Source organism: Macaca fascicularis, chromosome 15, assembly GCF_037993035.2.
Source record: "Macaca fascicularis isolate 582-1 chromosome 15, T2T-MFA8v1.1".
NCBI classification, from domain to species: domain Eukaryota; kingdom Metazoa; phylum Chordata; class Mammalia; order Primates; family Cercopithecidae; genus Macaca; species Macaca fascicularis.
This window is the reverse complement of record NC_088389.1, coordinates 63,281,200-63,302,462: the sequence shown is the minus strand read 5'-3', so window position 1 is coordinate 63,302,462 and position 21,263 is coordinate 63,281,200. Positions and strand designations below refer to the sequence as shown.

Genomic DNA, 21,263 nt, shown 5'->3' with positions numbered 1-21,263 from the left:
GACTCCATCTCAAAAAAAAAAAAAAAGAAAGAAAATGCATACAACAAACTTACTCAAATTCTGGGACATAGAAAGCACACACTAAATAGTAGCTATTATTATTACATGACAGTCTCCCCTGTTAGACTGCAAGCTTCTTGAGGACAGGGACCATGTCCTCAAACCTAACACTGTCCTTTACTTGTAATAGGTGCTCAGTAAAGGTTTGTTGAGTTAAAATGAGTAATGATAATAATAATCTACCGAATAAATGGTTTGTGTAACCATCTGAATTAGCTTAGTCATCTTGTTTAACAGTGGAACATTTGATGTTTATTTTTTTCTCCCTAGGTGCATTGTGTTGTAATCATTCAAAGGATAACCAAATGTGCCGTGATGTATGTGAACAGGTAAGATTGCATAATAATTACAGAGGCAACCAGACACAGTGGTTCATGCCTGTAATCCCAGCACTTTGGGAGACCAGGGTGGGAAGATTGCTTAAGGCCAGGGGTTCAGGACCAGCCAGGACAACATAGCAAGACCCCTGTCTCTAAAAAAATAAAAATAAATAAATAAAATTATAGAGGCTACTAGTTATACCACTATTTATTAAGTATAATTGTTTTTGGAGAAGTCTGTTGTATAGTACCTTAATTAATTGTCCAGGGTTCACATCACCAATAATGGGGCAAAGTAACTGTCTCCTGACGTGATACACTGAGAAGGAAAATATTATAGAATTCCTGCCAAAAATGTGTAATTTGAATTATGAAGAAATAATTGGGCAAACCCAGTTTGAGGAATATTCCTCAAAACATCAATGTGTACTCTTTAAAAATGTCAGTGTTACAAAAACAAAGAATGACTAGTTAATGGGTGCAGCACACCAACATGACACATGTATACATATGTAACAAACCTACACATTGTGCACATGTACCCTAGAACTTAAAGCATAATAAAAAGAAAATGCAAAATAAAATAAAATAAAATGCTAAAAAAAAATAAAGGCTAAGAAGCTGTTACAGATTAAAGGAAACTAAAGAGATGTGACAACAAAATGCAATATGCGATCCTGGATTGGATCCTGGAATGAAAGAAAATTGCTATAAAGGACATTATCAGGATAAATTGGTAAAATATGAATATAGATTGGATATTAAATAATAGTATTATACCAATACTGTGGTTCTGAATTTGGTGATTATATTGTGGTTGGGTATGATGGTGTCCTTGTTCTTAGGAGATACATGCTAGGATTTAGAAATGAATGAACATAATGTCTATAACAAATTCTAACATAGTCCTTCAAAATAATACTGTGTAATAATAATTTGTGTATATATAGAGAGAATTAAAGCAAATGTTGCACAGTGTTAAGGATGGGTGCATCTTGATGAAGACCATGTAGGTATTCATTGTACTATTCTTAAAAGTTGTCTGTAGGTTTGAATTTTTCTGGTTGAACCTGTTTATGAAAGTTCCACTGAAGCACTACCCATTCATAAAGTCCTACCTTTCTTTCAGTCTTGGTCATGTATGTCTAGCCTTAGCACTCCAGAAATAATAGTCTCAATCATCTTTTAGAGGAGTCTTCAAGTAATAACCTGGATCTTATTATTTTTAAAACTGAGAGAACTACTTAACTGGGACTATAACTTCTCATAAGCAATAATAATGTAGACGTAGAAAGATTTTGCAAGATATGGTCTGCTTATAAGACATGACACTGATTCAGTTCATCTAAATGGCTACTAGAGAATTCAGTGACATGTCAAATCACTGTTGCAAATTAGGTTTGCTGCACATTTACTGCCAGAAGAATAGCTTTTTAAAGCAAAAATGGCCCCTTGATGATATCATAAGGAAGCTTTTAAAGTAGCTCTGCTACTTTGGGAAACATGGCTTACCTGACTTTTCACTTTGTTTCTTGCTTTTTCTACTGATGTTCTATAGGGTGAATGATTTTTAGGAGGTATCTTGTAATGAGGCACCAGCAGCAGGCAAGGTCTAATTTCTTAAAATCTGGAATATTAGAAATTCTATAACTTAGCAAATTAATTGAATACTATAATCACCCTAATAAAGAACATTCTTCCCCAACCAAGTTTGTAACTAATTGAGAAATAAGGGAGATAGATCCAAAAATATTACTTTTATTACTAGTTACACAGATGTCGAATGTGACTTTTATCTCTAGGCACACACTAAGTGACAGAATTATACTTACTCCCAGAGAGGAGAGGTAAGGGCTGTGTTACATATGTTTACTTTCTCCTACCAAATTCAGTGGTCAGCTGAGTCAACCATCCTGATCATGGGAGAAGTGTTATCAGGGGTGTGGAGAGAGACCAGGGCTGTTAAAACTCATAGAGCTCACTTCAAAGAGAAGGAAATGCTGTGAGTGAGGAATCATTATTTCTTCAACCAGTAGGGAATGCAGACAGGATGGAGTCTTCATGACATTTTGATTTTGAACTGAGTAAACAGCATTCTTGATGACTCTAGGAGGTTAGGGAAAAGATTTGGTTTGAGGAGAAGGTGATCTGTTGAATTATCATGAAAACCACTATGTGGGCCGGGCGCGGTGGCTCAAGCCTGTAATCCCAGCACTTTGGGAGGCCGAAACAGGCGGATCACGAGGTCAGGAGATCGAGACCATCCTGGCTAACATGGTGAAACCCCGTCTCTACTAAAAAATACAAAAAACTAGCTGGGCGAGGTGGTGGGCGCCTGTAGTCCCAGCTACTCGGGAGGCTGAGGCAGGAGAATGGCGTGAACCCGGGAGGGCGGAGCTTGCAGTGAGCTGAGATCCGGCCACTGCACTCCAGCCTGGGTGACAGAGCGAGACTTCGTCTCAAAAAAAAAAAAAGAAAACCACTATGTGAAGATAGGGATTTGGAATTAAAACTTTTGGAATTTGAATTTAGATAAGAAGTCAGGGCTGGTGGCTTATAATATTCAGCAAAATACATGTGATGGTTTACAGTGAAACTGTCAACAAGTGTCAGATGCCAAAGAAAAGTCAAGGAGTTTGAGATCTGAGAAAAGACCCTTAGTTTTTGTTTGTTTGTTTGTTTTTTAAAAAGCCAGTTAGTGGAGATTCTAAAAACATCTCCCTGCAGCAGGGATTTTTGTTTGCTTTGTTTATGATGAATTACTTGGTGCTTAGAACAGTTAGAACAGTATCTAACACTCAAAACTCTCAATAAATATTTCTAGATCGAATGGAGCAGCGGAGCTAAAAGTCACACTGTAATCATTAAAAATTTTTTAATAAAAATATTTATAGTTATGTAATTTTTCAGACTTACAAAAATATATTCAGTTTTTGCATATGTCTTACCTGTATATATTATGAATTCCTTGAATATAGGGATCATGTCTTATTTGCCTATGTTGTACTCATGTCCCTGCTCATGCAAACTGATTAGTTAATATTTTTGAGTTGATTGGTGAAGAAATGGATACAATGAAAGGAAAAAGCTGTTAAAGTCAGTAAGTGCAGGAAGTAATGATTTGTTTCAAGATGAAACATTTTTACTTGTTTGAAAACAAAGGAAAAATGAGTTATGACAGAGAAAGGAGATAAGTATGGGTAAAAAACTTCTCAAAATTCAAGATTGTAAACCCTAGGATCTGATAACTTCTGCCTTGAGTGGCATACAAGTTTGGTTATTAAATTTTTTGCTCGGAGATGATTTGTATAATTATAGTATGTATTCTAGTATGTATTCTGAATAAGGATTCGTCTTTCTTTTTAAGTGTGATTACTAGTTGTTTAGCACAAAAAGTTACTTTATATTCAAGTCTACCTTATTATCTGAAAGTTTACATAGTACGTGCTGGTTTCTTTAAGCTAAATGTATTCCTAATAAGTATATGTTTATCAGTTTAATTCATTTGCCTTTATAGAATCATAATTTTAGAGACAGAAGGGACCCAATAAATTATCTAACTTTTAAATTTTACTTATTAGCTATTCAGGAAACCAGAAACTGTGACCTAAATTTTATTTTACACTTTTCCCTAAGTGTCATGCCCTTTACTATATCTGTTTACATGCATTATTTCATTTAATTCTTACACCCAGCCCTTGAAAGAGGTATTGTCATTATTTGTATATTATAAGTAAAGAAATTGAAATATAGAAGACTTAAATAACTTACCAAGGCCCTAGCCAATAACTTAAGGAACAGGGACTCAGACTCAAATGTGTCTGATTACAAAGCCATACCCTTAGCCACCAGGATATAACTACCTACTGTGAGGCCAAGTAGTTTGCCCAACGGTATTCAGAGTATATTTCCAACTCTCAGTTCCATATTCTTTTCATTGTTCTAACCTGTTTCAAGTGCTTGTAGTTTTTTTGCGCTTTGTTGTTGTTGTTGTTGTTGAGGGGAGATGGAATTGCAGAAAGAAGGTACGAGTGAGAGAGCGTAGCCTTCCCTGTGCTTTTTCCTAGTCTGCTACCAATGCCATATCTTTCATTTTTTCTTCCTCTTTCTCTTTTTCATTCTTTATCTTTCATTTTTGTCTTTTTCAATCGATTTTTCTTTTCTTTCACTCTTCCTTTTATCTTTTTATAATAGAAAACTTTAAGTATATACAAAGGTAGAGAGAAAAGTGTAATAAACCCCCATATTCAGCTTCAACATTATTAAGTCATGACCAGTTGTGTTTCATTTAATTCTCTCTTTTTACTTTCCCCACTATATTGAGGCAAATTTATGTAGCAGCAAAATCTCAATTGTCATATTATTTGATACATAAATTTTCCGTTTGGAGCTACAAATGATAAGTCATTTAAAAAAGAGATAACCACAATACTGTTTTTACTTCTTTGAAAAGGTAATATTCAAAAATCTAGTTATTCAGATTTCTTAATTATTTTATAAAGTTTTTTAGTTTGGATCAGAATTCAAGTGATATATATATATTGAAGTTGGTTATATGTTTTTTAAATATCTTTTGAACTGTACGTTTCTCCTTGCAATGTATTTGATGAATTAATTTGGTCATTTGTCCTATAGAGTTTCCCATAGTCCAAACTTTGCTACTCACATCCCCCGGTGTCATTTAACGTTTTCCTCTTTCCTCTGTGTTTCCGCAGTTAGATTTAGAGCAGAGCTATCCAATGGCTCTTTCTACAATGATGAAAATATTCTAGACCTATATGGTATCCACTAGCCACATGTGCCAGGTGAACACTTGAAATGTGCTTAAAGATACTGAGGAACTTTAATTTTTAATTTTATTTAATTTTACTTGATTTAAGTTTAAATACCCACACGTGGCTAACAGCTACCTTAGGAGACAGATCCAGAGGCTTAGTTTTGTTTAAGTCTTCCCCCCAAAATGTCTCTTTTTGTGATGCTAACAGTCTTTGTGATAATTGTCTAAATGCATTAATTCACTAGGGGTTGCAAAATAGTGATATTCTATCTCTTTTCACTTCTTAAATGTAGTTGGTAGTTTTGGAGGAAAATTGCTAATAAATAAGCTAACTGGAGATAAATCCTTTTTCATTGTCCATAGCATTCATGGATTTTACCGTCTCAGCTATTTGCAGGTAATCATGAAGGTCTGTCTGATATGTGTAATGATTTATTATTTACTGAAACACCATATTGTAATTGCATAACATCCTGTTTGGAAGTGAGCCATTTAGCTTGGTGAGTGAACCTTTGTCAGCTCATCAGCATCAATTAAAAAAAAAAAAAAAATTTGTTTCTATCTTACAGCATTTTATGGAGAACTTATGTGCCATAATGCTGTTTACAAAGTTTATCTTCACCAGTATCACGGGTTTGATGACAGTCTGTTTTTCATTGTTATCAGTTGACTAAAAGCAATTTACAGAACAGTTTAGAATAAACTTATCTTTTTTTACTTCCTTGTCTCACTCTCTAACCCCCAGCCTCTAAACAGGTTGGTAGCCTGGGTTTCTCCACTTTTTTTGGTCAATAGAAAAGGGTCTCGACTTGCTGTATTTGGACTTTTCTTGCTTATTTTCGAAACTAATCAACACTTTTTAAGAAATGTTACCTAACTTAGATCATTCTAAAGGTTTTCCACTTATAAAAGGAGCCGGGCATGGTGGCTCATGCGTATGGTCCCAGCACTTTGGGAGGCTGAGGCAGGCGGATCGCTTTGAGCTCAGGAGTTCGAGACCAGCCCAGGCAACATGGTGAAACCCTGTCTCTACAAAAAAATACAGAAATTAGCCAGGCGTTGGTGGCTCATGCCCGAGGTCCCAGCTACTTGGGAGGCTGAGGCTGGAGAATCGCTTCAGCCTGTGAAGTGGAGGTTTCAGTGAGCTGAGATCACACCACTGCACCCCAGCCTGGGCAATAGAATGGGACTCTGTCTTAAAAAAATAAATAAAATAAATAAAAAGGAAGTTGGAAAATATTTTAGACAACTGATAAATCTAGAGGATAATAAGTTTTACCTCTTCTTATTTCTTATAGAAAAATGCCACAAAACCTTTTTTTTTTTTTTTTCCAAATAGATTTTCTCCTCAAAAAGTGAATCCCGACTAAAACATCTGTTGCAGCGAGCCCCAGATTATTGCCCAGAGACAATGGTAAGTCTTATTGTAACTTAACTGTAGAAGCTTCTGTCTAAATGAAACTATCCAATGAATTACTTTCAGAGTTAGCAAATTTTTTAATGTGATTGGAATTTGTGGTCAAAATGTTAGGTTTAACTTAAGTACTTCAAAAAAAATCTTCATGTAAATTGCTAGATAGAATATTGTTTTTCATCTTTTATTATCCTATGATATAGATCTAAAAACAATCTTAAATATAAACGTGTTCATGTCTTTAAATTTCATTATAGTATTTTATCTGGGGTCGGGCGCAGTGGCTCACGCCTGTAATCCCAGCACTTTGGGAGGCTGAGGCGGGTGGATCACCTGAGGTCAGGAGATCGAGACCAGCCTGGCCAGCATGGTGAAACTCCGTCTCTACTAAAAATACAAAAATAAGCCAGACATGGTGGCACACGCCTGTAGTCCCAGCTACTCCGGAGGCTGAGGCAGGAGAATTGCTTGAACCCAGGAGGCGGAGGTTGCAGTGAGCCAAGATAGCGTCATTGCAGTGTCACTGCACTCCAGCCTGGGCAGCAGAGTAAGACTCCATCTCAAAAAAAAAAAAAAAAAAAAATCTGGAATTTAGAATTTTATTTATTATTATAGTTTGACTAATTTTATGAAAATATAATAACTAAATATTTATTTTGATTTTGGAAAGTTGAATTTGGGGTAAGGGAAAATATATGATTTATTATCTTTCAATTTTCTGACATACTATAGATATATTGCTTACCTGTCTGAATCAGGTAACTTAAAATGTCTCTAATACTTGGGCTATCCTCAGTGTTTGGGATGCTCATGTGCCAGACCAAGAAAGTGTGAGCTTGTTTGCAAGAGCCTCTTTAGATATGGTGGCTTGTATTATGTGAAAGGGAAAATAAGTTGATGATTAAATAGTTCTGATTGACACATTCCCTTTAGTCTTTAGTTTTGTCTATATGCTTGGAAACAGTGATTCTAATAAGTATCCTGAGTAACTAGACTCATCCTTAATGCTCTCAGATGAGAAAAGAACAAGGAATATTTCTGTATCTCAGCTTTGTTCCCCCCGAATAGCTGATTGATGTACATATAGTTCTAGAACTTTGACTATATAGACATAGCCATAATCAAAATAGCTGTACATAATTTCTGTAGAAATTAATTGTCATATTTAGGAACTGGTTATCTACATAAAAGCCTTTTGTTGGTTACACTTTTAGGTTGAAATTTGGAGTTGTATGAATTCATCTTTGCCAGGTAAGCAATAGAAGTGTAAATTTAGGCCGGGTGCGGTGGCTCAAGCCTGTAATCCCAGCACTTTAGGAGGCCAAGACGGGTGGATCATGAGGTCAGGAGATCGAGACCATCCTGGCTAACACGGTGAAACCCTGTCTCTACTAAAAAATACAAAAAACTAGCCGGGCGAGGTGACCGGCGCCTGCAGTCCCAGCTACTCGGGAGGCTGAGTCAGGAGAATGGCGTAAACCCTGGAGGCGGAGCTTGCAGTGAGCTGAGATCCGGCCACTGCACTCCAGCCTGGGTGACAGAGCGAGACTCTGTCTCAAAAAAAAAAAAAAAAAAGAAGTGTAAATTTAGCACTTAATTTTAAAAACTTACTGTGTGAGTGTAAAATTGGTGTCATTGTCCTGGAACCTAATTTATACTCTGGAGTTTCTATCCTCTCCTTCCCTTCAAAACCTAATTTTTTTTTTTTTTTTCTTAGTGTGTTGCCCAGGCTGGTCTTGAACTCCTGGCCTCAAGTGATCATCCTGCCTTAGCCTCCCAAAATGCTGAGATTACAGGCATGACCCACCATGTCCAGCCCAAATTTTCAAATATGTAATTTATTCTCATTCACTCAATCCTTAACTTTGTTCTCCTGTCTCCACTTCTGCCATTCTACTGAAACTAGTATTTGAAAGATTACCAGGATCTCTTGGTTCCTAGATCTTAGGGCTCTTTCTCAGTACTACTCTCTTTGACTTTCTTGAAACACTTGATATTATTGGTTACTACCTCCTTATGACTCCACTTTGGCATCAGAATCTATTCTGCTTTACCTTTTTTTTTTTTTTTTTTTTTTTTTTTTTTTTTTTTTTTTTTTGCAGATGGAGCCATAAGGACTATGGTTATTTCTGTGTGTGGTCTTCTTCCCTTCTGTCTTCACATTCACCTTAGTAATCTCATTCCTTCCCAGAACTGTTAACTAATCAGCTCTGAGAAGGTAATTCTCAAATCTAAATCATTGTTTGTAACCTCTAGATATCTTTGTAGATATCTCTACCTGGATCTCTGCATCCAGGTGCCATCTGAAGCACAAATCCAAGCTCAAACTCATAACTGCACCTGTTGTGAATGATACTAGACTGGAAACCCTCAAGTTATATTTTACTCCTTGTTCTTTCTAGTTCCATTGACTCTCCCCTTGCAAAATTACACTTGTTCTCTCTATTTCTAGTTCAAGTCTGTATTTTTACACTCTTGGGATAGAATATTATAATAACCTTATAACTGATGTTTCAACACATTATATCTTTCTTTCCTATCCTCTTCAAAAATAATTTCTCAGGGGATATTCACTTCCCTCAGAATAAAGCCCAAACTCTCTAGCCTGGCACTCATGATCTCCCAGGATTACAGCCCATTTCTAGCCCTGGATAGAGCCAAATTCTTGGGAAAAAAAAAAGTATACCTCATGTATCTCTGAATTCTAGAGGCTATCACACTGTTTAAAGTTGGTATTTCAAACAGGTTGCCTTCCTGAAATTGCCCAACTCCTTGCCTGTCTCCTAGTTATCCCTGCACCCAGCATCCTACACACACACACACACACACACACACACACACACACACACACACACACTTGCTAACAAACTGTAATCTCCCTAATAGGATAAATCATATATTTTATTTATTTCATAATTTCATAGCCCACATAACACCTAACAGAGTACCTTGTACATAGTAAGAGCTCAGTAAATATAAATGCTTGTTGAATAAGTTAATATTTTCTAAGAGGCCACTGGATACCTGGATACAGCAGCATACTTCATTATGATATAACACGTCACAGAGTTTATGACCTACGTTGATTCCATTTAAAATTCTTTCCAACGTGTGAGGAACCTGAATAGCAAGCAGCAAAGATTTAAAAGAAACTATACTAGGCAATGAGGCTAGATGTGAATTTGTTACCATTTGTACCTTTAAGACACATAGAGATAAGTTTATAATATGCAGTATTTTTAGTCAATTTTTATAATTGGGGTAGTTGATTATATTTTGAGAGCTTTGTCTATCTGTGAACCATTTATTTGCTTTGTTTTACTTTTTAGCAGAATGCTTCTATTTGTTTTGTGAAGTCTTAGTTTCATTTGCAGAACTATGTTACTTATTGCCTTGAATCCCTGACATTTTTTTCAAATATAAATAATAATCTAACTTACTTCAGATATAGATTCCCAAATTTATGTATTACATAGAAGCAGCATAAGGCAATTTTAAAAGAAATAAGGAGGAATTTGCAGCATTCCTACAAGTATAAGACTTTTCTCTTTTCATAATTATTTCTTGTATCTCCTACTGTTTTTTTTTTTTTTTTTTGAGGTGGAGGTTTGCTCTTGTTGCCCAGGCTGGAGTACAGTGGTACAATCTCAGCTCACTGCAACCTCTGCCTCCCGGGTTCAAGCAATTCTCCTGCCTCAGCCTCCCAAGTAGCTGTGATTACAGGCATGCACCACCATGTCTGGCTAATTTTGTATTTTTAGTGGAGACGAGGTTTCACTATGTTGGTCAGGCTGATCTCGAACTCCTGACCTCAAGTGATCCACCCACCTCGGCTTCCCAAAGTGCTGGGATTACAGGTGTGAGCCACCACACCCAGCCTTTTGTTGTTGTTGTTTTGGTTTTTTGTTTTTTTGAGACAGTCTTGGTGTTGCCCAGGCTGGAGTGCAGTGGTGCAATCTCGGCTCGCTGCAGCCTCCACCTCCTGGGTTCAAGCAGTTCTCCCACCTCAACCTCCCGAGTAGTTTGGACTACAGGCATGCACTACTTATGCCCCCCTAATTTTTGAATTTTTAGTAGAGATAGGGTTTCACCATGTTGGCCAGGCTGGTCTTGATCTCCTGACCTCAAGTGATCTGCCCGCTTTGGCCTCCCAAAGTGCTGGGATTGCAGGCAGGAGCCACTGAGCCCGGCCGTATCTCCTACTTTTACCTTAGGAATAATTCATTGACATTTATGATTGCAAAAGCAAATTAGAAGCCCGGGCATGGTTGCTTACACCTGTAATCCTAGCAGTTCGGGAGGTCAAGGCAAGCACATTATCTGAGGTCAGGAGTTCAAGACCAGCCTGGTCAATGTGGTGAAACCCTATCTCTACTAAAAATACAAAAATTAGCTGGGCATGGTGGCAAACGCCTGTAGTCCCAGCTACTCGGGAGGCTGAAGCAGAAGAATTGCTTGAACCTGGGAGGCGGAGGTTACAGTGAGCCAAGGTCGCGCCACTGTACTCCAGCCTGGGCGACAGAGTGAGACTCTGTCTCAAAAAAAAATTAGAATACTTTTTATGATTTTATCATCTTTTAGTTTCACAATAATTTGGTTGGAAGAGTCACTGCTGAACATAAATTGAACCAGCATAATACATAATCATTTTGCCCCATGATTAAATGTGCCCATGAAAGCCAGATATACCTGACTCACAAAAATTGCCCCATTTACTAAGTATCAGTTTTTAAACAGGATCATGAATTTTATGCTATTCTAGGTATTTACTGTTTTGAATACAGTAATACTCGTGCCCTTTCTTGTTAGTTTGCTTAAGTTAAATTAAAACCTTTGCCTCTTATCAACAGTCTAACAGTAAGAAAGCCCTCTTCCTTGCTTTTCTTCCCTTGTATGTCCTCTGGTAAAGATGTTACCTACTCAAGAGTGAGAATGACTTAAAGAGCATTTAGGGTGGGAGGGAAAAGAGAAAAAACAAAGGACTTGATAATTATGCTGTGAGGGACTTTGAAAGAGACTGATAGTAGAAGTAAGAGTAAAGGGAGGTCCTTAATAATTTTGAGGCCCTGCTGTCTGAACCAGTTTTCTTATGGATACCTGCTTTAACTTTTAGTAGTAGCCATGAAACATCTGGCATGCTATTTGTTTTTATTGCTACTTATGACCAAAACATTTAAACATTTTGTTTTTAAGGTGTGTTTAAGAAGTCTGATGGCTGGGTTGGCTTAGGCTGCTGTGAACTGGCTATTGCCTTGGAGTGTCGACAGGCATGCAAGCAGGTAACACTGGGCAGTGAGGCTCTCAAGCATCATGGAGTGCAGTTTGGTTTTAGCTGTGCATACGTCTTGGGCCTTGCCCACCTCCTAGCTTTGCAGAGGTAACCCACAAAAACTGCAAATTTAGCATTTGTTGTATAGACCATTTCCTTTTAGACTTGCTGTTTTATTTATGACTGCTGCATATGGCCTCATCCTTCTTTTATTCTTTCTTATCTTTCCTTGTCTCTGCCATGCAAAAAACAATATTATATGATTTTTAAGTCTTCCATACTTTGCCTGCAATCATGCTGAGTCAATCTGAGTGACTCTAAATGGCTGGGTAAATTTAGGGTATGCTTGGATTAGAACATTTGACACAGTTGGCTTATTTTTTCATCTTCTTTTCTCTGTTTCATCATGGCTTTACCCTAAGTGTGTTCTTATATCCCTTCTCTGCTCCTAAGATGAATGTGACTCCTACAATGAGTTATTACTTATTTTTGATTTGATATAGTTCTGCCCCAATTACGTGCCTGAGTTTGTCCTCACTTCGCATATTTTAGTAGTGGTTTCTCAGAGAGGAAATACTAGCCTCCTGTTTCCTCTACTGCAAGTGGCAGGAATAAACTTAATTGGGAAACTAGAAATGATTAGATGGAACTGAAACCACAGTTGGAAAGCCTTCTCTTATTTTCTTCTTCTAGGGTCTTATCTCTGGACAAGAGTATATGAGATATGGTATCGCCTTCACTTTCACAGAGATGACTATCCTATAGCCTGACCAACAGTCTGGGCAGCACATGACCTAGCTGTCTGCTGCTGTCCTCCAGGCATTGAGGTGAAGCTGAGTTGCAGAGGATTTGAAGTATAATGGGTTTAGTGAGTTGTGAAACGGTTGCTCGCCCATTCTTCTTGCTCTCCCTGTCCTCATCAGCTGGCCTATTCTAAATTGCACGGGCCTAGGTGATAGAACAGGAAGAATGGAGCAAGGAACCAGAGCCCACAGCTCTGGAATAGAGACTGACTCATGTGGAAAAACAACCTCCCCTCAGCAGAATTTTTTTTTTTGGCTTCTTTTATATAGAAAGTATATATTTAAATATGGTAAATAACTTCCTACTTCTCTAAGCACCAGTTTCCTCATCTGTAGAGGGGTTAGTATCTTCTTTATAAACTTGTTAAGAGACTTACACAAAAATAACTTGTTAAATGCCTGGCATAGTACCTCTTCCCTATTTAGTTGCCCCCTCCATCATATACTCAGCGAGTTCAGATTAAAAGTTTAGAATGTGAAGAGTTAAAGAAAAAGCAAAATGTAGGTGCCCTGGCAGAACTTCACAAGAAAATTTGCTACAGAGTGGAATTCAGCTAAAAAAAAAAAAAAAGTCCTGATTTACAATTTCCTTCAAAGACATCTAGTTTCTGAAATAACAAAAGGACTGTGTTATTATGTGAGATTAAAGCCATAAAAGTTAGAGCAAAGCTCTAGAATATTGAGTAGCCCTAGGGATGATGTTCGTTTTAAGAAATTGCATGAAATTTGTTTATTGTATTTTAGGGACTTTAAAATATTCAAACATAAGGTTTTCCTTGATGAAATAAAGGATACTGTATCAGTAATTAACATATGCTAATTTGTGTTCTTTTTGTCCTGTGCTGAATAGCATGTATAATAAATTAATGGAGAAATTTGTTGGTTTTTAGGCATCTTCAAAGAATGATATTTCCAAAGTTTGCAGAAAAGAATATGAGGTATGCATTTTATTTAACAAATGTAGATAGCCTATTCAGATGTTATCAGAATTAACAAAATTACTTAAATTTTTTAAATGAATTTATTTTTATACAACTTCCCTTTTACCTTACAGAAAATTTAGCATTGACAAAAATGTCATTTACTGTTTTTGGAAATGTTTTGGTTTTAGTTGATTTTTGTTGAAATGAAGTATTAATTTTAAAGAAATGCCTAAATCTCACATACAAAGGATTTAACCTATAATATTTTCATAACAAAGCAACTAGTTGTATCCAAGCTTGTGAAATAGTTTTTCTCAGGTTTCATGTTCTCTTTTGTCCCATCTCCTATCTCTTGACCCATCCAGGTGGTATTCATTTCTATAAACTACCTCTAATCATAAAGAAAAGTAATGAAAGAAAATCACAGGGCTAGTGTGAATAGCTCAGACTTTCCTAGAATCTTGCATTTGGGGAAAAAATACTAAGTTACAAAAGCTCTATTAAATCTGAAGGACTCTCCTCTCAATGGTGGGATTTCTAACACTGGTATCTAGATGGGGTAGATATTAAGGCAGGGGTATAGCGGAAGTATTTTACACCATACAAATATGTGCAGAAGATTGTCCCTGATATGAAAAAACCTCCTCATTGGGGCTACTTTGTTCATTTTCTAGAACTCTGTTCTTAAATGTGACAATATTACTGTTTTTCATAGTGTAAGGCTGTGTAATTAAGGATACTTAAGTGCATATATCTCATGCACCATTTTTATATACAAACATTGGGATTCCTATTGCTGTGTTTTCTTGAAGAAGATAGAATAACTTTCTTAACTACTAGGTTATAGTGTTTTTTTTTTGTTTTTTTTTTTTTTTCTCTCAAAGCCTGTCTCTCTTATTTTTAAACTGGACAGTCTTATTTATCTTTTTTCCCTTTGTACTGTTTGCTAAGTTATATCTATTCCTCTGAAGACAAATTTCCAAATTATAGCTTTCCTCTGTTCTTACTGAAAGGAGCCCTGCTACAGAGAAGTAAAAGATCTTTATTTTCTTATCTCTCTATCTTTGAAATAACCAGTTTTAGTTTCTCTTGAACAAAGTGGCTAACTGTGATAATTCCTTCTTTTCTCCTACATGATGTCTGACACTGTCCATGTTCCATAGCCTGTCCTCCATTATTTTAGTGTGCTTCCTTCTCTTGTCTGGATTTCTGCATTGCCCTAGGAAGTCTGCCAGTATGTGTTGATGAAGGACGAGACAGGAAAGGTAAGAGAGACAAACTGTCCTATGATAGAAATACTAAGAATAGTTTACTTTTCTCTATCTTCCCTAATTTGGCCTAGAATTAAGCAACCATTTTCCAAAAATCTGTATGGCAGAAGGGTTCTTTTGTTTTTATATTAAGAGTTGATCCCACAAATTCTTCAATATAAGACTCAATTTGATTTCTTACACATTATTTAGAAACGAAAGTAGAGATAAGAGTACTTTAATGCAGAAAGGGTTCTGCATTATAAACCTCATATAACAGTCACTGTCATGATTGTTGAAGTCTAGTCTAGACATAAAAACGATTTGTTACAAAGTGAATTGGGTAAATTTGGTGTAATATAGCCTATTTTAACTGGACTGGTTGTTTATCAACATCAGAATAATTTATAAACTAGGCTTTTAATATCTTTTCCTTAACACTGGAATGGTCCCTGAGATGAACTTGTAGATGTATAAGCCATTTCCATAGGCTTGCAATTTTAAGGGTAGCATTTACCCCAGAGAGTGGTTTTATGTATAGTTTGATTTGAGTTTCAGATAATGAGTAATTACATTTGTAGGAGCTAATGTTTTTCTTTTTTTTTTGGTAAGCTGTTTTAGAGTTCCTTTTGAGGGGATTTGCTAAGAAATTTACTTAAATAAAGCTTTAAAATTTTAATGCCATTTAAGATTTTGTCTTGTTCTAGCTAACCTAAGATAAACCAGTTTAATGTAAAGCATTGTTACATCTGATTTTATAGTCTATGTTTTTCGTATGCAAATTAACAAGTACCTGTGGAATACCAAGAGTTTTATATATTAGAGCATTAACCGGAATCAGACTTAGTTTAGAATTCTGATTAAGCAACTTTTAGCATAACTCCAAATACTAAAGAATTATATCTAATTGAGTCAGGCTAATTAAAATATATACTGCACACATAAGTGCTCTGGGAAATAAGAAAGCAGAGCAAGAATGTTTGGAGTTATCAGGAAAAAAGTTACAAATGAGAGAGGCCTGAAAGGATTGGTATAATTTGGGTAAAGACCTAAAGACCTGGCCGGGCGCGGTGGCTCACGCCTGTAATCCCAGCACTTTGGGAGGCTGAGGCGGGCGGATCATGAGGTCAGGAGATTGAGACCATCCTGGCTAACACAGTGAAACCCCGTCTCTACTAAAAAATATAAAAAATTTAGCCGGGCTTGGTGGCAGGTACCTGTAGTCCCAGCTACTCCGGAGATGGAGGCAGGAGAATGGCCTGAACCCGGGAGGCAAAGCTTGCAATGAGCCGAGTTCGTGCCACTGCACTCCAGCCTGGGAGACAGAGCGAGACTCCGTTTCAGAAAAAAAAGACCTAAAGACCTAAGACTGTGGATCAAAGGTATGTTGTCAGAAATGCACATGGCTTATGCGGGAGGAAAAGAGAAGACAGACCTATTTTGGTCTGCAAATCTGTGCTCGGACAGGTAAAGTGGGACCAAATCCTGAAAAGATGGCATTTTGAGGCTCAACTCATTATTAATGAGAGGGTGATGATGAAGGTTCTTAAAAGGAGACCAATATATAACAAATAACAAAGCCAATATTTTAGAAAACTTAAACTCATAATCCTGTGCAGGCTAGGTTTTAGATCCCACAAACCTCTCTAGCTTAGCTAAAAAGAGACAATAAATCCCAGACTAGGATAATAGTAATAGAGTCAAATATTCAAGAATAAATCAGAGATTCAAAGGCAGAATCCATCAGCAAGATTTGTTATGATGGATTGAATATAGATAATATTCAGGGACATAATCTAATCTTTTAAGCTTAGTTTCCTGGCATTCATTTACTATTCTTCTATACTTAAAGGTACTAGTTAAAACTTCTCTTTCTGGCAATAGAGCAGACTTGGTACCTGGACCAATCCTCCAGGTGAAAATAACTTAAAATGCTAGATGAATTTGCTAGAAAGAAAATATGGAATGCTCAAGCCAAAAACTAAATGAAGGCAGGAATCCAGAGAAGTAAGAGCAGTAAAGAAGGCATTAGCTTTGAGGGCATTTGCTGAATCAATTTTTGTAGCTTTTAGCTTCATGAGGCTCAGAAGTCAGGAGACAAATCCTGGGTTCTGATTGAAGGTGGAAAATCTGATTGAAATCCCCTCCCCTTCCCACCAATAAATTTGGGATTCCAAAGGGACTATACACTTAGTATTAGGGTGACCAGGAAATATGCTCATCTCCCTTTCCAGGGGGGTCTGCAAGGAAAACTGTTTCTCTCCAACATTAATCTTACCTCCATTGAAAATTCATAACTCTAAGCTGGTCTTCACATGAGTTTGCAGCCCAAATTTATATCAAGTGAGTGTTTATAAAACCTCAAGCTGAGAATTTTATTTCAAGTGGTTTTGAAATGGTAGTGGCCCTTAGATGCTTGAGAAAAGGTAACACAGATTCTGTCTGGAGGAACTGATCTTGTATTTCAGACCTCTTGGGATTTCCACAGATAAAGTCCTAAGGAAAATAAGCAGTTCACAATAAAAAAGTCACAGAACTCACCAGAAAACATGATTCGTCAAATAAAAGCCAACAGGAACAATGGTGAACAGAATCAGACCTAAAGATACTTCAGATATAGAAATTATCAGATGCAGACTAAAATGTTTAATATGTTTAAGAAATAAAATAGGTTTACAAATATGAAGAGCAGGCCAGGTACGGTAGCTCACACGTGTAATCCCAGCACTTTGGGAGGCTAAGGCGGGTGGATCACCTGACGTTAGGCGTTTGAGACCAGCTTGGCTAACATAATGAAACCCTGTCTCTAGTAAAAATGCAAAAATTAGCCAGGTGTGGTGGTGCACACCTGTAATTCCAGGTATTTGGGAGGCTGAAGCAGGAGAATCACTTGAACCTGGGAGGTGGAGGTTGCAAAAAAAAAAAAAGAAGAAGAAGAAGAGCAAGCATACTTGAAAAAGAATCAAAGAGAATTTCCAGAACAGTATAATTGAAATACAAACACAATGGATGGATGTTGTAATAGTTTAGGTACAGCAAAGAAAGTTAGTAAATTGGAAGATAGAGCTAAAGAAATTATATGGAAAAGAAAGAAGGACATGAGGCTGAAAAATAGTTTAGGACACAGGAAGGATAGAGTGAGAAAATCCTCTCTAATTGGAGTACTAGGAGAAAAATAAATAGGATGGGCAGGAGCAGGGTTTAAAGAAGCCCTACAAATACCCAGCAGGATCAAAGGGGAAAAAAATCCACATATTATAGACAGACATCATAGCCAAAGATTTTAAAAGTAGTCAGAAAAAAAGGCATTGTCTTCAAAGAAGACCAACGACTGATTTCCCAGTAGCAACAGAGGAAGCCAGAAGACAGTAGAATGATTCCTAAATGGTTCTGAAAGAAAGTAACTATCAATCTAGCATTCTATATCCAGCAAAAATATATTTCAAGAAAGAGGCAAAATTAAGCTGTTTCAATTCTATTCTAGAATTGCCATTAGTGGACCCTTTCTAGAAGTTCTCTGTAAAGGAAGTTCTGAAATATCTACTTCAGACAGAAAATTATTTGAGATGCAAAAGAGAATGTGAAAATAGAAAGTGGGTAAATTAGGACACAGATTTTTAAAACAATAGTAATGTATCACTGGATTTTTAAGAAAGAATTAAAACATAGCAGCAGTAGCATTTATGTTGTGAAAGGAATTTGAAGAAATTGAAGCATATGGTGTGTTAGGGTCTTTTAATGTAAAGACCCATATCTCAGAGGTGATTAGGAATCCAGACTAAAGATGAGGAGAATTATCATGCCCACAGTCAACCTTGAAGTAACCCTTGAACCTCGGAGTGAGTGAGAGCTCCATAGAAGAGAAAGTATAAAAAGAATAGAAAGCTGGGTTTTGAAAGAGAATATAATCTTTTAGAATCTAATAGAATCTAAAATAATCTATTCTTTTGAAAAAATTAGAGAGCGGAGTTTCTTTAGGGAACTAGAAAAGAAGGAGCCAGATACTGATCTGAAATTGATCAAAATGGAATGAGATATTCCAGAAACAGAGAACTTCCTCTCACTGGAAATGTTCAAGTAAAGACTTACCTGGGGGCCGGGCGCGGTGGCTCAAGCCTGTAATCCCAGCACTTTGGGAGGCTGAGACGGGTGGATCACAAGGTCAGGAGATCGAGACCATCCTGGCTAACACAGTGAAACCCCGTCTCTACTAAAAAATACAAAAAACTAGCTGGGCGAGCTGGCAGGCGCCTGTGGTCCCAGCTACTCGGGAGGCTGAGCCAGGAGAATGGCGTGAACCCGGGAGGCGGAGCTTGCAGTGAGCTGAGATCAGGCCACTGCACTCCAGCCTGGGCGACAGAGCGAGACTCCGTCTCAAAAAAAAAAAAAAAAAAGACTTACCTGGATTCATCATATGAAGGGGATTTTTGCAACAGATAGGAGATTTGATGATCTCTCTTCCAACTCCATAGCTCTCTTATTCTGATGAATACCTAAGAAATAATACATCATTCGCTACTTAAGAGTACTTCTTTTGAGAATCACATTTGTTTTGATTGTGGGGTCACCAAACCCTGGCCTGTAGGAGCTACCCAAATCAACCATTAGCTTGATAACTCCTTTATGGGCATGTTCAAGTATTGTGGACATGCTCAGTTCTAGGTTCTCTGCATTTTCACAGGCTTTGTCCTTTAACCCACCTGAAAGTATTGGTTAGGCCACATGGGGTTCGTGAATGTGTTGTGAAGATAGAACCAGAGATGATATTCAAAGTATTCAGCAACTGTAGTTACATAGGCACCAGTAGTCAGAACAGATGCTGGCTGTAAACCATAGGAATAGCCATACTTGTGCACACTGGCTGATTAGAACTAAAGTAAAAACGAATTCGTGTTTTTCAGGGGGTGTGAAATACAGTGTAGATTCTTTTTGCATAGTCTTCGTTCACATGTTGGCTGTGAACATTTTCTTCTAGCTACCAAAATTATGATTTAAAAATTTTTTTGGTTGTTGATGGTTATTTTCTTCCTTGAATGTCAGAATAAGCTTCATTAAGGTAATATGAGGCTGATAAATTCCCAGAGACTGGCAATGGCTATAAACTGATGAGATAAATTTTAGTTTGAGGTTTGTAAATCCATTTTATACCTTTAATGGCAGACCTTGCCTGCCATTCTCTTAACATGATGGCCATAAATATAAATGCTTTCCATTTGCTGTGTGAGCCACTGAAGTACAGTGCTACAAATTTGCCATCATACTTTTTATATCTTTTACTTGTTTCTTCCTTCTTTCTCAGATTCTTCTCTAGGCTTTTCTTTGTATTTTCCGAAATGTCATTTTCATGTCTCTCTTTTCTTTGCTAGCTTTCTTCAATACATTTTTTTGATGTTATTTCATTAAGGAAGGTGAGAAACTATGAAGGAAAGTTAGTAGCGGGTATTTTTGTGAGGACTAACTTTTTTTTCAATCTTAAGGCAGTTAAGTTTTAAACTAAACAGTTGCCAATACAGCTAAAATATTGTTCTGCCATGGGGCTCTGGTTCTGTGAGAATGCTAAAATTAAGACTCTGAGGATTCTGTCTTCTGCTAGCCCCACCTATCAGTACACAGCTAAATGTATAGAATGGTGCAGGTATGTGTGAAATTTTATTTTGGGGATGTTCACATTGTTCAAAATTCAAAATGGTATATAATAAACTATCTTTCCCACAGCCATCCAGTTCCTAAAGTTACTAGAGATATTTTCTGCATATAAAAGTAAATATATATATGTATAGTCATCCTCTACCCTCCTTTACCACAAATGGTAGTTTACTATACACTTTGTTCTGTCCCTGGATGCCAGTGTTTGGTGTATATTTATGTATGCCTACCCAGACTGTATGCTGTTTCCTCAGGAAATGTCACAGTAAAATGTTCTGCTTAAAGATTTCTGTGTATCTATTAATTTTATTTTGTTTCTTTTTCTTTCAAATTAACTTTGATTCTAGATTTACTACCAGAAGCATAAAGGAAAAGGGATGAAAAAACAGCCCAAATTAGAGATAAGAGGAGCAGGGATGTCAGGACCAACAGGATTCTCTGGACAGCTAGAAGCCTCCTAAGCTTCAGTATGATTGGATCTGTGCTACAGTGGTTCTAAGAATAGAGGAGACCATCTGGTTGTGGCAGACGACAGCCTAGGCTATGGACAGTTTTGTTCCTTGCCCAGTCAGCTTTTAGGGATTTTAACAAAAGGAATCGTGTGGTACTTTGCCCCAGCAAAGCCCTCAGGACCTAAAAGTAAAGCATCTTTTAGTTTATGCTGAGGCAACTTCAAAGATTGCCAGGATATAGTAAATAGAAGACTATGAATGAGAGGCTTTATAAATGGTAAAATGCTATACAGGTATACTGTATCAGAGTAGATTTGAGCCGTTACCTGCAGCTGATGAGCTCCAAAAA

The 21,263-nt window shown here is 37.0% G+C and overlaps 1 protein-coding gene across 7 annotated transcripts in view; it reads left to right on the top strand.

The window, feature by feature from the left end:
• Positions 1–21,263, top strand: part of RECK (reversion inducing cysteine rich protein with kazal motifs) — a 91,477-nt gene that overhangs the window by 15,339 nt on the left and 54,875 nt on the right. For 2 of the 7 annotated variants that reach the window (XM_074017101.1, XM_074017099.1), the window contains exons 2-7: positions 331–389; positions 6,497–6,571; positions 7,786–7,822; positions 11,765–11,850; positions 13,534–13,581; positions 14,730–14,831. In XM_074017101.1, coding sequence (XP_073873202.1) covers positions 14,811–14,831 — 21 coding nt within the window. In that variant the 5' untranslated portion in view covers positions 331–389; positions 6,497–6,571; positions 7,786–7,822; ... (1 more) ...; positions 13,534–13,581; positions 14,730–14,810. Of the gene's footprint in view, positions 1–330; positions 390–5,520; positions 5,555–6,496; positions 6,572–7,785; positions 7,823–11,764; positions 11,949–13,533; positions 13,582–14,729; positions 14,832–21,263 lie in introns of those variants that run through there. The other 5 variants (XM_074017098.1, XM_074017097.1, XM_065530371.2 and 2 more) reach the window with 4 other exon arrangements.